This window comes from Metarhizium acridum (assembly GCF_019434415.1).
Source record: "Metarhizium acridum strain ARSEF 324 chromosome Unknown scaffold_1, whole genome shotgun sequence".
Taxonomy (NCBI): domain Eukaryota; kingdom Fungi; phylum Ascomycota; class Sordariomycetes; order Hypocreales; family Clavicipitaceae; genus Metarhizium; species Metarhizium acridum.
Window position 1 is genome coordinate 1710275 of NW_027094015.1, and position 17831 is coordinate 1728105.

Genomic DNA, 17831 nt, shown 5'->3' on the forward strand with positions numbered 1-17831 from the left:
GTCCGGAGGCTGGCTTGAGTTGCCGACTTGAATGTTGCATCATCCAGTCTAGGGACCGCCTGGGCCGGACGCCATCTTTGGACCCTGAATGAGACGACGGGTAACATGGCGAGCTAGGCGAAACCGGAGCTAGCAGCTAGTCGTCTGACGATCAATGATGGCAGAATGGTCCCCATCGTCTGGGGTCGGGCACATCTTCTTTCCGCCCACATTGACGCGTTGTTGACATGACGTAGGCCTTGAGAGAGCGTTATTGCTATCCCTTTGCCGTGAGGCAAGAGGGAAGAGAAAGCGAGCGCCTGCCGTGTCACTCGATATAGGAATGCGATTGGGTTGAAAAATCCGTTTCTTCTTTCCATCATGACTCCGTACTCGGCAAAGAGACAGAGTCTCCGACTCTCCGGTCTGCCTTGGAAGAGATGTCTTCTCGCGTCAACCGAACTTGTCCACATGCTGGCTCAGCTGAAGCCGCGGGAGGCACATATTCGTTGCTCAGCCCTGTGGGAAAAAGGTGTGCGGCCGTCTTCGCTGGCTCAGCCGACCGGCCGGTGCCAGGGTTACATCAAACATGAGGAAAATACGAAATGTTACCTCGCGGACCAGCGACACTGCGGGATCGCGAGATGCGCTTCGCTGTACCGACGCTTGCATCTCGCACCATGGGTCATTGCCTGGGTACTTTGACTCCTTCCGCAACCTCCGATAGATAATAGTGATATCGTCCTTGGATGGGGGTACGCCGACAAAATCGTCAGGCACATAACTACTAGGTACATCATCAGTCCGACTCTCCGAGATCCACCTGGGAGAATCGCCGGCGTCGCCTTGGGCTCTGAAAGCTTCCGCTCCAATCAGGAAAGGCGGCCATGTTCACTCATCGATACTAATACTGCGTCAAATCCGGAGGTTGCGGCCTTGGTCATGGTCCTCCAAAGGTGTGACCGTGTCCAGCTCACGCCTGTACATCATATTGTACGTAATGCGAACACGGCCCGGGGAAGGGCTAGCTGCATCCGACTTATGTCGACGGGGCAGGGGAAAAATAAAAAAATAAATAGTAATAGTCGTGAGAATATACCCTGCTATAGCACATGTGACGACGTTTGTGCGGCTGTCGTACGAGAGCAGCTTCGTGTCCGCCGTGGCCTCGAGTCAAGTGTGAATGAAAGTCCAACCGGAGACGCTTCGATTCCATGCAACGACCTTGTTGGTAATCAATCTTTGTATTGACCAATGGCACTTTTCATGCAGTGTCAAGCGGCCTTGAAGTTGCGAAGCTTGCAGCTCACTTGCATCATAAGTTCATAACTCAGCTGTATGACTTTGCAACTCAGCGCCGGGGACCGACTGGCTGACGTTTTGTCAATGCCATCCAACTTTAACCATGATGCTTATTTTCAGCCTTCGAGAAAACCCCGTATTCGGTCAGGACAACTACAAATCGGGCACCCTGCAGATGGGGGCATGTTTCCCTGGCTTCTCATGCGTCTCACCATTACCAATTATCGTTCGTGGAGAGCTCTTACAGAGCTTATCAAAGGGGGAAAGGGAGAAAGACACTCCGTTGACCGGGTCAGCTCCGGTCATCCGTGACCATGATGCTTATTTTCCTCCGTAGCTTCTCAATAGTCTTTGTACCAAGAAATGTTGCCAGCCAGAACAGGAAATTTATCATGCCATGTCAGCATGGTGAGGTTCGGCTGAAATGCAGTTGAATAGCCACATGTAGCTGTAGCAGAACCGCCGCCATGGACCCGTTGGTGAGAGAGATTCAACCTTCCATGTCAGAGTCACGCCTCACAAAACGGTTTGTGAAACCCGAGCTCTGTTCAACTGCACATGACCCTCTTCATGCGCCTCGTAAAGTCAAATTGCAATCTCGATGGGGGGGGAAAAGCGGCCTCTCGTGTCTCATAGCATAATGACAAGTGTACCATTATGCTGTGCCTCCATGCATTGTAGCAAAGAGAGCATCTTAATGCTCAGCTGAGCTTATGCTTCAGAAGCTCAAACATTCTTCATAACTGGCCTCCCCCCGTTTCTTTTTTCCAAATTTCTTTTTCAGCCGTATTCCCCAGAATATCTGCCTAGACTGCCTAGACTAGCAATGATCCGATCCGCCCGGGTCTGGTTGTTTGTGAAAATTGACAGTTTCAGTTTCCGGTTGAGATGCACACGCACCGAAACCCTGGTAAGGAGAAAGAAACAATTCGACTGGATGCGTTTGGATGTGCAAACACAGCCTCGTTTTTCCATCCTTTCCTTGTATGCGAGCCGTTCGTTGGACCTGTGATAGAGAAGGCTGGTGGTGAGTGCAGAAGAGATCATCATTGAGGCTTGCATCTTGTTGGCCTTGCAACAACGCTTATCCAAGGGAAGATAGGCTGTGTAGAGTTGAATAAGAATCGTTGTACGATTTCCACACATCATCTTGGGCTTGTCGACACTTATTGAATGTTTCCCATGTTTCCGACCAGCTTTCCCGATCAACCTCGCAGCGGGTAGATATAAGAACATGGCAGATGAAGCCGTCGCAGCCAGATATGAAATCCCCCATGTCCGAATTTCCGAAAGGGGACGTGAGGCTGACTGAGGGTCACATCAAGCTCGCCTTCCGTGGTTTCGAATATATCTTCTGCGTGTCATTGGAATCAGCGGGCAGTGAGAGTCGATGGTGCCCATGGTACCCAATATTGTTTAAAGATCTGCACAACCTAGCAGGGCTTCCGTCTAAAGTAACAACTGGAAACAAGAACCCATACAATTCTGTGACCTGTCATAAGTCATGCTATTCAGCAATTCTAGTTAAACCAAGAACCACGTTGCTCAATAAATGCTACCAGAAGCAAAAACATGCTTCCTCTCCTATGCCGCGTTTGCCGCGTTTGTTTTGTAGGACCGTCCAAAATGCAAAGTTATACAATAATCAATTCATCGTCATCATCATCGAGAGAAATCTGTCTCTCTGAGAAATCCATACCCAAACTCTCCCTTCCCGCTTCCCGGATGCCCTTCTCTGTAACAAAACGTGTCTTTTTACGTACTGGCGGAGGATCTCCCCCCTTGTGTAGTTTCTCACCTTCCTTCATTTTTGATAACTTGTTTCGGAGGTTGGAGCCCCAGCCGAATGCAGCGGCCGTTGAGGATGAGTTTGTGCTGCCTACGACAGAACTCGCTTGCGAGCTATCCGGTCGTTTGCGCTTGATGGGGCTGAGATGAATCGTCCGGTCTTTGCCAGTTAGGCCCAAGGATAGGGCATCACGTTTCGCAGGCTGGGCCTCCTGGGCCTCCTGGTCTGGTACGGATCCGTTGGTCTGGTTTGTCATCGCAGGGCTCTGGCTAGCGGCACTTTTAAGCCCGGCTCGCTCCATGTATTCTCGTCCTGCGGCGTTGCCTATTTTTCCCAGCTTCTTCATCATCTCACGCTCCTTTTCCTTTGCTTCCAGGCTTCTTTGGACCGACTCGGCTTTCTCTTTCCGGTCGGCTGCACCGCGATCTTTGCCATCAATCAGATCTGCTGCACTAAGAGATCGCGCGGCAAACCACTGCGTCCTGGTCTCCCAGTCGTAGTTGCTTGAACCTTTTTTCTTCTCGTCCTTCTTCTGCCCAAAGCCAAATCTGCTCCGCTTCTCCCAGCCTCCAAAGCCACTGGAGTTGACCTCTACTCGCGACGATCGTTGCTTTCGAATGGCTTCGTTGGAGTGAAATTCACAAAAGTGTGTCTTCTTCTTATTCACCCATGCGCCACAGAGCTCGCCGTCCTTTTTCACGGACTGACAGAAACCCAAGTCACGAGCCGAGCCAATCTCTAATATTGTGTCTTCGTCCGAGTTGATGACCAGACTGAAACGACCAGTGTCTTGCCGCCCCGGCGGCGGAGGCATAATGTTCGGGTTAAGGATGGCAACGACAGTGCCTTCTGTTAGTTTCCAGAACCGTGTAAATCCAGAATTGAATAGAAAGAGATCCAGCTCAAAATCCAAATCTGTCAGTGTCATAACGAGGTATTTTCCTCGATCTTCTTGCTTTTGATTTGTAGTGGGCTTATGTGCTCGCGGCTCCGATTTGCGGGCCACAACAGCAAATACCACAATATCTTGTTCCACATCCGGCAAAGCGTAATCGGGTGATTTTACATCTCTTAAAAGGTCTTTAATATTGAGTATTTTCTTCTTGGAAACATGTCGGGTAACGACAGTGTGTGGAAGTATCCGTTTTGAGAGGTGGAGACAGGAATAGAACTCAAAGGAGCTTTCGTCCGTCCCGGACGACTCATCAGCAGCGCTTGCCCCCAAAGTCGAAGATGATAAATTTGAGTTATGAGAATCTGGCCGTGGCTGGTGAAGACTTGGCGTAGTCTTGCTTCGAGGTAACTTGGAAGCTGCTGGGGCGGGTTGTGACAAGATCTCTTCACGAGTAAATGTCGGCGGGGGCAACGGTTCGTCTGGAATCTCGACTGCGCTTTTCTTGAACCGTTCCATCTCATCCTGACCAATGCTGAACGCATTGGTGCGCGCTCTTTGTATTCTATCGATCCTTTCCGCTCTAGCAGCCTCCTCCGTCCGTGCTGAAGCCAGTCTCTCATTGAAGCTCAGTGGTCTTGCAGTCTCTGGTGATAAAGCAGGAGAATGCACTGATCTAGATCGATTCAAATATCCTCCAATCTGAGACGAAGTCCCCGGCTTGTTTCCCTTTTGGCTCGGGGCGCGCTTGAGAGACACATCTTTGGCTTTCAACCCCTTATCAATGCCCAAGAGTACCCTACTTGGCGACGTTTGTTGTTGCAGAAATTGGAGTTTTCGAACAGGTGATGCAGGCACTGTTACCTGATTTTGGGAAGCTGGTCGTACATTCTCATCCGCGCCTGGTGTGCGTGCTCGAGCACGACGATTTGGGCTGGGCAAAAAAGGGTCTGACCGAGCATCTGCTTCACCGTCTCTGTGCGAGGCGGCTTTTTCCTTAGCCTTTACATTTTGGAGTCTTTTCAGTTTCAACTTTGCTTGTATCTCTTGAAGCTTCAGCTGCAATGTCTCCTCGTCTTCGTCGTCTTCGTCGCCCCCCCTTGATAATTGAATGCCTAGACCAGCGCCGGGTGATGAAGTAATAGCCGCCAATGCTCGAGCACTTCTCATGGGCGAAGGTGACGGTGACGTTCGGTTCATCATATCGCGGTATCGTTGACGTCCGCCAGGTGTACTTAATAGGGCTTCGTGAGGAGATCGAGGCGGCCATTGCGGCTCAGGATCTGCGGCACCTATGCGTCAGTCAAGAAGTCGCATAGCAGTCTAATTTGGGATTGAATGCTCACCCGGTGCCATCACGTGGTCTCACAGTAGCAGCCTTTCGGCAGCAAGAAAAGGGGATTTCGAATAAATATCAAAAGTGAAGCGAAAGACCGCGGGCAACAAAGGCGCATAACCGTACACTCGGCTATGGCCGTTAGGCAGCCCAAGCCATCGAGCTGGAGAAGTACTCCAGGCCCTTTTTTTTTTCAACGTACAAATGTAATGGTTTCGCCTGCTTATCAAAGCGAAATCAATTTACATCCGTCAAAGCTAAAAAGATCGATATCGAAAATTATGATGCAGCTCCGCGATAAGGTGTGCTAGCGTATGGGCTCAGATGGGTAACATCAAAGGCTGAGTGCCGGCGACCCTTCGAATGGGCCATTGCGGCTCCTGGCTCTTGGCCAGACCGCACTGTGCTTCAATGTTAGCTCAAGTGCTCGTCTCGTGACACGCTTTACGCGTCCAGATCCCTGCAGCCTCAGAACCAGACGCGTCAATTACCCCCGGAACACTCTACAGTCTGCTCGCCCGAGTATTTGGCCATGGCCACAAGTACCTAGTACCTAGAATACGCTAGCATACTGATGCATCGTGTCGTATGCAGGTACCTGGCCAGGTCTACACCAACGTCTCCCATCTTCTTGCTCACGTTCAGACTTCTTCCCAAGGCCGCAATTTACTTCGAAACATAATCAATGGCCCATGATTTCCTTGGATTAGATTTTGGAAACCCATTCTGATAGATCTCTGTCTCCCTTTTGCCCAAAAATTTTGGAAACACTCCTTCCAATTACGCCATTGATCCCAGTTGATCGCATGAGACTAGGCCATGCCGCGAACGAGGTCTACCAAACCAGCCGCGAGCGAGTCGACAGACACTCCAGCCGCCACTCTCGCCTCCAAATACACCCTCACACCCAGGAATGGCTCATCACCGGGCATATTCATCTTACCAAAAACTGCAACTCCAGAAGCACGCATAGTCACATTGCCCCATCCGCGAAATGGCAAACCATCACGGTATCTCGTCTGTCCCAAGACCGGCATCCACGAATTCACCAAGATTTCAGCCCCCAAGTCGGCACCTCGAAGCTGGCTAATCGAGACCAGAGCCGATGCGGGCGATGACAATACAGACAAGAAGGAATCAGGCCCGCATGTCGACATAGTATCTTCCTCCGACATGTTTGTCGCAACTACGATAGATGCGCTCTTCCTGGTTCTACCGTCATTGGTCGATGCCACGGTGCAAAAGGGTTCAGATGAGAAGAAGAGGCTCTTCTTGTCAAGTGATGACCACTTTGACAAACTCCCCGAGGAAAGCTCCCACTTGTCCGAAATTTTACAATGGGAGGCAACCAGAGCGCTTATTGAGTCAAGAATGGAGATCATTTGTGACACTGTAGAGGCCGGTGACGAGAAGATGTTCCGACTCAGCGAGAAGAAACTCGTTGCTACGATCCTTGAAAAGGCCAAGAGGATGAGCGATGGAGGTCTGCCGCCTACTTTGGAAGAGAAGTTCGTCAAGAGGGCATTAGAGGCACCGATTTTGTTACATCGCAGCAACTTGGCAGCTAAACTTTGCGAAAATCAAGCGGCCGTCGAAGTTGCAACAGAATCCGAGGTCTCTACCCCTGTTACCGATTCCGCTCAGTCTCAACCAACGACTGTGACGGCCGACTCAAATTCATCGTTCGTGTCGCAACCTTCCACCGCGGCAACATCGTTTGTTGAAGGTGGCCAAGCCGAAGACGCCGCCATGACTGCCATCCAAGCATCTGCGGAAGTCACTGCGCTCCAGAGACTCCGCGTCGCTTTTGATTTTATTTGCTCCCGTTATATCCCCGCCACTACTGCAGAACAACTAAAGCGCCACCTGTCCCAGGAAGATATGTGCTCAGTCGACTTCTCACCGCTGGACAAGTACCAAGCTAAATTGGTTGAGCTGCGTGCTGAAGCCGTTGCCGCAAATTCAACGGCTGACTATTCGAGGAAGCGAATGCGGGACGAAGAGGAAGATGCACTTCGTCAGGAGAAGAAGCGAAAAATAGAAGAGGAGAAGAAGCGTAAAGCTAATGAGAGCCGTGGCGTTAGAGAGCTCAAGAAGGTCAACACGAGTGGGATGATGAAGCTCAGTCATTTTTTTAAAGCGAAATAAAGCAATTCATTTAACAGTTCATAACTGGGTATCTAGGATGCCAACAATATTATAAACGCCATGTAACGCATAACGTACATATTCACATCATCAACAACATAAACCGTCTTCATCTTGTGGCCCGTGTGCGACCTCGCGTTGACCGTATCCCACGACCTACCCCTGAAGCTCCACGACTTCTTGATGAGCTTGATGTAGGTGGCTCTGGTAGACGACTTCCCGTCGTGCCACTTCTAGTAGCAATTCCTCCGCGGCTCCGAGTCCTTCTCAAACCCCGTGTACCTCTGGAAGTCGAGGGAGCCAATCTTCTAGCAGTCTCCTCCTCTTCTCTTCGGCGGCGCAATTCCTCTCGTCTTTGCTCCTCCTCTGCAGCCTTGCGCTCAGCAGCGCGCTGCTTTTCTAACGCTTCAGCCTCTTGTTCAGCCAAGTCCTGGGTCACGCCTTTCCAGCCAGGATGAAGGATTAGGCGCTGGTTGTGTTCGGTCTGTGATAGTATTCTCGTCCACGTGTTCAACAAAGTTGACGCATTGGCGACAGTCTTGGCAACAACCTAGCATCATGGGATTAGGAACCCAGAAAATGACGAGGTCTTCTTCCTACTCACATGCATATTGTCACCCGCTCGATTCAGCGTGCCTAAAACGCCTTCAATGCCTTCATTGACACTTCTGACACCCTCCAGCTCTCTACGCAATATGTCATCCCGGCTCACAGTCTCTGGTGCCGGGGTTGGACCCGTCGGAGTTTTGGGAGTCTTTGGGGTTTTGGGGGTTTTGGGGGTTTTTGGACGAGCAGCTAGCAGAGCATCGTGGGAGGGCGATGCCCAGATATCAGACTCGGTGTATTCGGTGTCGTCCGCCATAGATTCGTGCGTATGTACAGAGTACGTGCCGGGTGTTTCGCGGGGCAGAGAGGCAGTATTAGATAATCAGAAGGAAATAGAACTAAAGGTGGCCAGAGTCAAGGGACTAGAATTGTTATGTGTGTTGAGAATGGCCATGGAGTGGCGTTATGCCTGACGGCACAGAATACGGCGCGTCACCGTGTGGTCGAGGGGCGTTGCTGGTTCGTTTGAGCTTCAAGGTCAAGCTGTCAATCGATCATGGGTCCAAATTTGATTGAGGGGCCCGCACTCCGTAAATCTGCATGAAGATAGTTGTTACTAGCAATGCAAAACAGGCAAGGGACAACGGCAGGGTTGCAGCAATAACAGCGACTGCCGGGCAAGCCTTGATCTAGATTGTCGACCACTCCTTTTCCCTGATTGGCCAGCAATGGCGCGAAACAGACGCGTCGAGCGAAGCAGGGAGGCGCGCTTGTGAGGTTGATTTTAGTGGGTCTTATGATCCAAGGGCCAGTCACATGCGCTAAAAGAGTCAAGGGCACACAGTAAATGGACGACGACGGCTGGGCTGCCGTGAGCCAGAGACCAAACAGCAAAACGCAGAAAGCAGGGGGGCTGGTGCCCGCAGTTGTCAGTAACGCACACGCATTCCCCTCCCAGCCTCCTACTTACATCTAGTCTGAGCTCAATGAATGCTGAATCCTTCTCCTCCCATGCTCCATACATTAACACATTTCATCTTTACTGATTTTTGACAATAACACTAATTCTGCGCATTGCCGTCAAGATCCCACAGCGTTCTACTTCTACTTTCCCTAATCGATTCGACTGTTTAATTGGCCTTATTGTTCAGCATTTCTTCACTCCTGTCAACCTTGCCTTGCCGCTGCCTGATAATTGCCCTCGACTTCTAGGCTCTCTTTGCGACTGGCACCACTCGGGCACCCGCTTCCATGCCCTAGACACCGTGGTAGGGCTGTAAATCCAAGGCAGAGCGCCAGATCGCATACCATCGTACGCATTATTGCCTCATTGACACCCGCATACACCTTTCAATAATGGCTTTCGCCAATGAACCTGCCGGCGCCAAAACGCCTTCTCCGCCCAGCACTATCCGAACTCCTCCTGCACCTCAACTAGGGTTTCATGATAGCTGGGAACCTTACTCTCCTCCGCGCAAGTCGGCAAGACTGTCTTCACAAAGAGCCGCCAATCGAACCCCTTCACCTCGAGCTTCCCACCGCCAGCAACTCGGTTCTCCACGAACAGCGAAAAAGAGCCTCACTCAAACTGGCGCCCCCATGGTTTCACCAGTGACGTCCCCTCGCAAGAGGTCACACCCCGCTCTCGACTCTCGCCGTCAGGTGCCTGCATCTTTGACTGCTGAAGGAACTGCTAATGCTGCCGTCGCGCTTGGCCTCAACGTAGACAAAGCCGTGCAACGCTCGACGACTGCTTCGGTTTCACAAGCTGCTGGTATGCTGCCCACGCCATCAAAGACGCCTCAAAAGCCACCGAATGAAAAGACTGCGGCCAGCATTCAATCCTTTGCCCGAAACCTCTTCTCTTCTGAGGAAGAAGTCTTGCCATCTCCTAGGAAGCGACGATCTAAGAAATATTCCGGAGTTACAATGGAGAGTTTCACGGCCGAGGAAGAAGAGGACTCCATCACTATTTTCACCGATTCGCAAGACCGTATCCCTGAAAAGGACAACAATGAAGCAAACCCATTTTATGGCAGCACGGCCGCGGCGGCCGAACCAAGTAAGAGACAAAGCCGGCGAAAAGTAGTTAGCATTCCTGGCGAGGGGGTTCAGTCAATAGACGAGGCTGCTCGTCGCGAGGATGGTATAGTTTATGTCTTGTAAGTCTTGAGCTTTTATTTCGTATCTGTTTTCTTTTCTCTTTTTTTTAAAAAAAATAATAATGCTAACAAGCGGTTTAGTCGTGGCAAGAAGTTCTTCCGCAAGTTTTCTGAACAGGACCAGTCTGAAGAGGTTGCTGCCTCTGGCGAGGATGACGAATCGCGGCTCAACCGACCCCTCACCCGTGCTTCTGTGAAGCCTCGACTCCTCTTCCCCACGCAAAAGACTACTGCGGAGGATGATGAGGAAGCCTTGACTGACGTGGAGGACATGAACCTGACTGACGAACAAGTCCCTCAAACACCCAAGAAAGCACATTCATTTCCAGCAAAGACCCCGGAAGCTCCAAAATATGCACCCGTTTCCCCTCCTGACACAAGACGCACAACCCGCTCTACAAATAAGCTGGCGGATACGCCCATGAAAGGCACAGGTCGCAAGAGTCCGTTCGACTCGTGGCCTCGAACAAAGGAGCACAAGAGCCAGTCGCCAGCACCCAAGAGAGCCGGCGAGAGTCTTGCTTCGGAATCCACCAAACGAGCTCGTGCTTAGACTCGGGACGTTGGGCCTTGATGAAACGACCTTATTTTTGTTTCTAGTAGATAATATGGCTTGGAAAGTATTCAAAGATTTTTGCCACGGTTTGGAATGGCTCTGCGGAATGAGTCGTTGTATTGGAGGATGGTGTCGTGCTGACGGGATGTTTTCTTTTTCTTCTTCGCAATCCTGGATTGCTGACTGTTTCTTATATCTGACCTGGAAATGAACGAGGTTTTCGATTCCATCAAGGCGTTTGGAGGGGGACAGGATATTTGAAGCTATGCGGCAAGAATGCTCAGTTCCGACGAAGGTATCATACATAGATTTACGAGATTTTCAAAATTAAATGTGTTATCAAGTTTTAATATCAACCAAGGCAACACCCGTATGCGTGACCAGTTTCAGGTTATTCCGTGTGGCCTGTGCGATTTCCTCAAAGACACTGGAGCTTTATCTGCCGAATAATGCAGCTACATGGACTTTGGTAATCACCATGGCGGCGGATAAAAGCCGCGGAAGTTCTGCCCCACGCCGAAGCGTACTTTTGTGCCCCTCGTTCTACCCTGAGACATGGCCCGTCTTTCTTCACCCACCCTGCACATCGATTCTTGCTACTTCAATTGCGCCATTGTCGAAGACGATAAGCAGGAATCGAGTCACTGTATGAATTCAGTGACATTCTCATTTTCAGATTTCGATTTCTTGGGTTTATTCTGTGTCTTGAACTACTCATTGGGTTTGCTGACTCCTCGAGACGAGGCCACTGGATAAATACTACCACGTTTTGGATCTTCAGTCTCGACTATGCATATCCTAGTCACTAACGACGATGGGCCACCATCATCGCACTCCTCGCCATACATTCGCTGTCTTGTGAAGCATCTGGAGGATGCAGGGCACATCGTATCAGTCTGCTTGCCTCATACCCAGCGCTCATGGATCGGCAAAGCCCATATGATTGGGCAAACTCTTAAACCTACGTACTACACCCCTTCACCGAATATTCACGGAGAGGACAACGAGGGAACGACACGTCAATTGCCCTCTACGGCAGCTGATGCCGACGAATGGGTTCTTGTTGATGGTACGCCGGCATCATGTGTCCAGATTGGATTGTACCACTTCTTTCAGGATAAAGGCCCAATTGACCTAGTCATCAGCGGACCCAATTACGGGCGAAATACGACGTCTGTATTTGCTCTGAGTTCTGGAACACTGGGTGCTGCACTGGAGGCAGCTGTCTGCAGAAGGAAGGCCATTGCTCTCAGTTTCGCCTTTTTCTCGAGGAACCACGACCCTGTTATTATTGAGGCTGCCTGTCGCCACGGTGTCCGGATTATAGAAGCTCTCTATAAGCAGTGGCCCACGGACGACAGTGTTGATGTATATAGTGTCAATGTCCCGCTGGTAGAGGGAGTCGAGGAGCACAAGACACTCTGGGCGGATATGCTGCAGAATTACTGGAAAGAAGGAAGCTGCTTCCAGGAGATTGATGGTGAATACTGGCGACGCTGACGAAGAAGAGGCCCGAATTAGACAAGGAGAAATTGATAACGGATCGACCCTACAGGAGAAGAAGGGACACAAGCACAAGCATTTCAAGTGGGCTCCAAGGATGGCGGATGTTTACAAGAGTGTAGAAGAGTCTGGTCCCGGTAACGATGGACGAATTATCCGAGACGGGAACACAAGGTAAGAGAACCAATGCTCTGATATTCCATATGTCCTAGAGAGCTGACAAGTTTTGAAAAAGCATAACTCCAATGAAAGCCAGCTTTGCGATCTCACATCCTGTACCTGTTGCCACGGAGTTTGACTTTGGGTCGTAAGTAAACACTCCTTGTAGAATTTCTTTGTTTTTTTCTTTCTCATTTTGGATTCTTTTGGATTCCGGGCCGTACACAAATAGAGACGATGAGCTATACAAGACGCGAAACTCTGAACATGTACATCATGCACTTTGCATACTTGGTCCGTAGACTTCTTGGACAGTACTCTTACCATGGTGTTATTTTTTAGTCCATATAAATTGTTGCCACTCAGAGAGAACTCAAAGCAAAACCGTGAAGCGGCAGGTGCAGGTGCAGCTTTCCAAGCCATCATTGCCTACGAAGATCCCTATGTGCAGCCCCTTATTGTCACTGCACTGAATGCCGTATTTCCACGAGGCTTGGTCAAGCTCGTCACGAATGTTTCAATGACAGATGACTTCTCAATAGCAAAGTTTTTGGACTCTCCGGAGTCTAAAGTAATACAGATCACGCCGTACGAATCAATTGATTTCGAGTTTGCGGCAACGCATTCGACATCGTGTCTGATAAACAGCTACATGATCCGCAAGGCCTTAATTCGCAAGCATTATCTCTCGGCAACCGTAGACCACTGGGTTGCGAAGAATCCTGATTCCCCGCTTAAGCAGCACGTCAAACGAAGCGAGTCCTTTGAGGTCGACTATGCCGAGTTTCTAGACGACGCATTGGTCGAAGCCTTCGATCTCCGAGAGAGCATGGATCGAAACGCTGAAATCCACGACAACGAGCCGTCAAAAAGGGAATGGTGGATCGTGAAACCCGGAATGAGCGATCGAGGGCAGGGTATTCGTCTATTCAGCACAATGGAAGAACTACAAGACATCTTTGACCGTTGGGAAGCAGACTGCCCTGATAGCGACGACGAAGAGGACTATACTCACAACCAAGACACCCACCACGAGGGCGCTGACTACATCACTACTTCCCACCTCCGTCATTTTGTTGCCCAACCCTACATCCACCCGCCTCTCCTCTTTGATGACCGCAAATTCCATATCCGGACCTACGTCCTCTGCACAGGCAGTCTCACTGTCCATGTCTACAAACATATGCTCGCCCTCTTCGCCGCAAAGACCTACTCTTCTCCCTGGCAATCCCCCGACGACATCGAATCCTTCCTTACAAACACATGCCTCCAGGAATCACCCAACGAGAACTCGGTCCGGCGTTTCTGGGACCTGCCGCTGCCCCAGACGCAGCTCTCTGGCATATTTGAGCAGATTTGCAGCGTGACGGGTGAGGTATTTGAGGCAGCCGCTCGGGCCATGCCAGTTCATTTCCAAACGTTGCCGAATGCGTTTGAGGTGTTTGGGTTGGATTTCATGGTTGATGAAGGTGGCAAGACATGGTTGTTGGAAGTCAATGCTTTTCCAGACTTCAAGCAAACGGGCGGGGACTTGAGCGAAATTGTGGAAGGGTTTTGGAGGGGTGTTATGAGAGTCAGTGTTGGAAAATTCCTGGGTGTTGATGTTGCAAAATGCGACGATGAGGGGGACATGGTTTTGGCCAGGGATGTTGATCTGGGGAAGAGGTGATTCGATGATGGGAGGGGAGTTGAGTTTGTTTCTCTACGGTCTGGCATACGGGATACACTCAAAAACTCTTAGAATTCATGTGCAAGAATTGTTGTAGTGCGTGAGTGAAGCAGGAACATCATATGTCGATATTCAAGATTTTTTTGTTTTTGTTTTCCGCAGTTGTATGCTATAACCTCTATTTCCGAGTGATTCCTCAACTGTCGCTAGAACTGGGAGGATCGCGATAATAGCCGGCGCTGTACTCGATTATGAGGCCATTCACATATTTCCATACCATCTGTCGTCAGCGTTCTCTCTGAGAAACCTCAATTAGCAGTAACCTGGAGGCGAGCACAGTCCACATCTACTACATACCTACCTAGGTACCTAGGTAGTTACATGTACATGTTTTTGATGGCATGCGGCCACCGGCACACTTCACATGTTGCAACCCAAACTACGTTATCTTGCATGCCTGCCGTTCGAACAAACACGTGAAGCAACGAATAAGTACCCCCCCTTCCAAAACTAACATCCCAACAGCATGCAGCCATGACCTCTGTATCACCACATCTCCACCACAGCAAACGTGCCTCGGTGGTGGCTTAGATCACTGCGCCCTCGGTTCTCCTCTTCTGCAATCCCGTGACTACATGTGTCTTCGGGTCCGTTCAGCGAACGGGATGTAGATTCCCGGGTCGACTGGATCGGCAAAAATCCTCGGAAAGCAAGTGAGGCCTGAAAACGCACACGCTAGCAGGGATATCAAAGCATACACGTGTATGTATAACTAGGACGGAATACACGAGCACAAATAAAACCGGGATCGATCTTGGTCCCTTGGTGAAAGGCTTGAGAGTTTGCTCTTGTGACGGATTGGAACCAGACCCACGACGCGAGATTAGATTGACGGCGACGAGATTTATCGAAACGATTGGGAGATGTGTGGCACTGCTGGCAGATACGAGGGTGGCATCTCTAAAGGATATCGCGTTACTTTGGACTGCGGAGGAACCGAAGAGGTGATGACAACGGTGCTCATGTTGAGAAGTATTGGGTATATCCCTGCCCCGTCAATAAAAAAAAAGGCAAAGCGACGTGAACCAGAGACACCTCAAAGAGTCATGGTAGGGTGCCTGCCCTCACCGCTTAGAATACTACGGAATGAAAATGTTCGAAACATGCACGCTTTGATTCTATCAAATGGCCAGATGAGAAACAAGACGGCTCTCCCCGCCAAGATCAACACAGCCTTATAAAGTGGTCCTTGTCGATTCTTCTCCGCAAGTACATCAAAGTACATGTGAACTTTGAAGGCATCGCCAACCATCCACGTCAAACTCCTTGCGGTTTCGTTTAGGTAAGCTACGACGAAACAACGCATCCGTTTCAAAACAACCATTTTTTGTTTGCCGGGCATCGTTGTTGCGTAGCAAAAATGAACTTTTGCCTGCTGAAGTCGCTCGCTGCGGGAAATCTATGGATTGAGGCTGAGCACTCAGACTGGGCCGGATTAGGAAAGAGGGAATTGATATGGGTTGACTATGTATGCAGAAGATAGGGAGGGGGAGGACGCAACACAAAGGGACACGGGGGCAAATGAAGGCGTTTGGGAGTGGGAGAAAGAGGGAACGAATTCGGGCATTGAATACTGAAATACTGAGTCGAGCGCTCATTACCATGTCTACTATGGATGGCACTGAGGACTCTGTTTTAAGCTGCTGTGTTGTATTTTACTGGCCGTGGCTACGGAGTATTGCGAGATGATATGTTGCCGAGAACTCATTCGCCCAGGGGAGTTGCAAGCATGGTGTTGCTATCCGTAAAGCCTTTTTACACTTTCAACGTGCGACGTGACCGTACGACATGTCAGCTGTGCGGCGTGTCATCTCATCCATACAATACTCCGTACGCTTGGACGTGGCCACCTAAAACATGAGACAAGGATGGCGCCCTTCAACTGGAACCGCCATCAATGAGACGACGTGATAAGGCTTCTATCAGATATTGATCCGACCACGCAGTAATAGGGTAAATGTCACCTTTTGTAAGGAAGCTCAGCAAAGTCGTGGTACACAAATGGGGCCTCTTCTGTTCGACCATGGCAAGACACGGCAGCCTCATGGATCATAGTATTACAAATACAGTCGACTGGTGCGGAACACAAGTGCAAGCTGAAAGGGTTGAATCCGTTGGCGTAGCCGCTTCAACGATAGACACAAATATTGAAGGGTGAGGCTGTGCTGCAGGCGCCAGAAGGCCTGATCTGCGGGACTTGACTGATGATGGCCGACGACGACTGGGCTTTTCGAGATTATGCGAAGCGGCTCGGGGCTGCTGATTGATCATTGGTTGATGGAATGAATGTTCATCATGGTGCTTCCGGCGGTCCTGGGGCTCTTTGATACTATCGTCAAAGACATGATAGTCAACAACCAAAGCCATGCCGGAGCTTGAGGCATTTTGAAGACAGGCTGCTGTGCGCGACTTGCGGTGGATGTTGCGGAGTAGATGATAGTATCGCTAAAAATTAATTTCTCCAGGGACATATGTGGTAGGCCGTTGAAACGAGAGTTTTGCCTCTTTAGTAACTTTTTGATTGCAATGGGTCCACGGGAGGAGGTTGCGTAGTATTAGCATGGGACTGAATGAGCTCCTCCTCCGCCTGCGATGACGTCTGGAGCCTCATGGAACACGAATAGGCAATCTCAATGCGCGAGTCGACAATCTGATGTGTTTTGTCTCCCAATCGACCACACTGGCTAGTTGTTCTGGCTTGAAGAGGAGCAGGTGGCCAAAAAACAGGGATCGGGTCGATGAGTCCACCATCATGAGATGCCAGCGGGGCGTTTACCAAAGGTGCTCATGTTTCTCTTACATGTTCCTGCTGCCCTGTCTGGTCAATCATTCTGAACTAGTCCTGACAGACCGCTGGGGCTGGAGAGTGTCAGCAGTAGCTTAAGGGGATTAAAGTGTGTTCTCGGGACGGGGATAGCTCCAGGATAGCTCCAGGATGCTGCAGCCATGGATCTGAGCTGAATTAGCAGTCCGCTTCCACACCCAAGTGTTCTGGAGTGACAGGGAGAACTTTGCCGTCCCCCGATTTGTCGCGATGAGGATGAATCGTCATGTTTCTGCTCCTGATGTCTCTGACCCACTTATTGATTGACTTCTTCGATGAATGGCACGCGGCTGGCAGATGGATGGGTAACGGTCGGATGGTGGCCATTTCCTGTTGTTAATCAAACAACAGGAGGCCACATTCAAGCCCTTGAAACGCGCCGAGAACAGCCACATTCACGGCACACCGCTTGACTGACTTATAGCGTTTCTAATAACTAAAATTGCAGCTGTCATAGATGGCTGCAATCTTGCATAGGCAACTGGTTGGTTTGGACAACCACACTTATGCTCCTCGCTTTCAGGCTTCAGGGCTGTTCAAGGGGGAGTAAATATGGAGCAGTTGTGCCGGAAATGGTGCTGTTGATGCAAGGGACACACTTTGAACACTTTGGGCTGTTAATCATGGCCATGACCGTATGCCAAGGCGGTCATAGCAACAGCCAGAGACGAAGGCGCTAATATGAGCATGACTGAATATTCGTGCAACGACCACTTATTCTTAATGCTTCGTCTTCTTTTGAGGCTGAGTGATGGGACGTTGCAAATACTAACTATATGGAGTACGTATCATGTACGGCCGTATTTTAGTCTGCACGTTCTTGATGAGAGTTTCCGGGACAACTGATTGTGGCAACCGTAGCCGTAGGCGTTTCGCTGGCATGTTGAGAAAGCCACGCCAAGAACA

The 17831-nt window shown here is 50.2% G+C and overlaps 8 protein-coding genes across 8 annotated transcripts; 6 read left to right on the forward strand and 2 right to left on the reverse strand.

Moving 5' to 3' along the window:
• Positions 1-336: 336 nt before the first annotated feature.
• Positions 337-1011, forward strand: J3458_000473 (uncharacterized protein). Its single transcript, XM_066116152.1, has one exon. It carries the CDS (start codon positions 361-363, stop codon positions 682-684), a length of 324 nt encoding a protein of 107 aa, XP_065978034.1. The 5' UTR covers positions 337-360; the 3' UTR covers positions 685-1011.
• Positions 1012-2668: 1657 nt separating this feature from the next.
• Positions 2669-5493, reverse strand: J3458_000474 (uncharacterized protein). The gene is made up of 2 exons (XM_066116153.1): positions 5309-5493; positions 2669-5245 (listed from the first exon to the last, which is right to left on the reverse strand). The coding sequence occupies exons 1-2, from the start codon at positions 5316-5318 to the stop codon at positions 2916-2918; spliced, it is 2340 nt and encodes a 779-aa protein (XP_065978035.1). The 5' UTR covers positions 5319-5493; the 3' UTR covers positions 2669-2915.
• A 266-nt stretch (positions 5494-5759) lies between these two features.
• On the forward strand, positions 5760-7542 carry J3458_000475 (uncharacterized protein). The gene has a single exon (XM_007810864.2). It carries the CDS (start codon positions 6118-6120, stop codon positions 7444-7446), a length of 1329 nt encoding a protein of 442 aa, XP_007809055.1. The 5' UTR covers positions 5760-6117; the 3' UTR covers positions 7447-7542.
• A 13-nt stretch (positions 7543-7555) lies between these two features.
• On the reverse strand, positions 7556-8308 carry J3458_000476 (uncharacterized protein; the record flags this gene model as incomplete). Its single annotated transcript, XM_007810863.2, has 2 exons — positions 7556-7996; positions 8051-8308. 2 exons carry the CDS (start codon positions 8306-8308, stop codon positions 7556-7558), a joined length of 699 nt encoding a protein of 232 aa, XP_007809054.2.
• A 661-nt stretch (positions 8309-8969) lies between these two features.
• J3458_000477 (uncharacterized protein) lies at positions 8970-11080 on the forward strand. The gene is made up of 2 exons (XM_007810862.2): positions 8970-10154; positions 10236-11080. Exons 1-2 carry the CDS (start codon positions 9349-9351, stop codon positions 10705-10707), a joined length of 1278 nt encoding a protein of 425 aa, XP_007809053.2. The 5' UTR covers positions 8970-9348; the 3' UTR covers positions 10708-11080.
• A 419-nt stretch (positions 11081-11499) lies between these two features.
• Positions 11500-12210, forward strand: J3458_000478 (uncharacterized protein; the record flags this gene model as incomplete). Its single annotated transcript, XM_066116154.1, has 1 exon — positions 11500-12210. The coding sequence occupies one exon, from the start codon at positions 11500-11502 to the stop codon at positions 12208-12210; it is 711 nt and encodes a 236-aa protein (XP_065978036.1).
• Positions 12211-12310: 100 nt separating this feature from the next.
• Positions 12311-14041, forward strand: J3458_000479 (uncharacterized protein; the record flags this gene model as incomplete). The annotated part of the gene is made up of 3 exons (XM_066116155.1): positions 12311-12387; positions 12449-12520; positions 12715-14041. 3 exons carry the CDS (start codon positions 12311-12313, stop codon positions 14039-14041), a joined length of 1476 nt encoding a protein of 491 aa, XP_065978037.1.
• Positions 14042-14964: 923 nt separating this feature from the next.
• Positions 14965-15282, forward strand: J3458_000480 (uncharacterized protein; the record flags this gene model as incomplete). Its single annotated transcript, XM_066116156.1, has 1 exon — positions 14965-15282. One exon carries the CDS (start codon positions 14965-14967, stop codon positions 15280-15282), a length of 318 nt encoding a protein of 105 aa, XP_065978038.1.
• Between the last annotated feature and the right edge of the window lie 2549 nt (positions 15283-17831).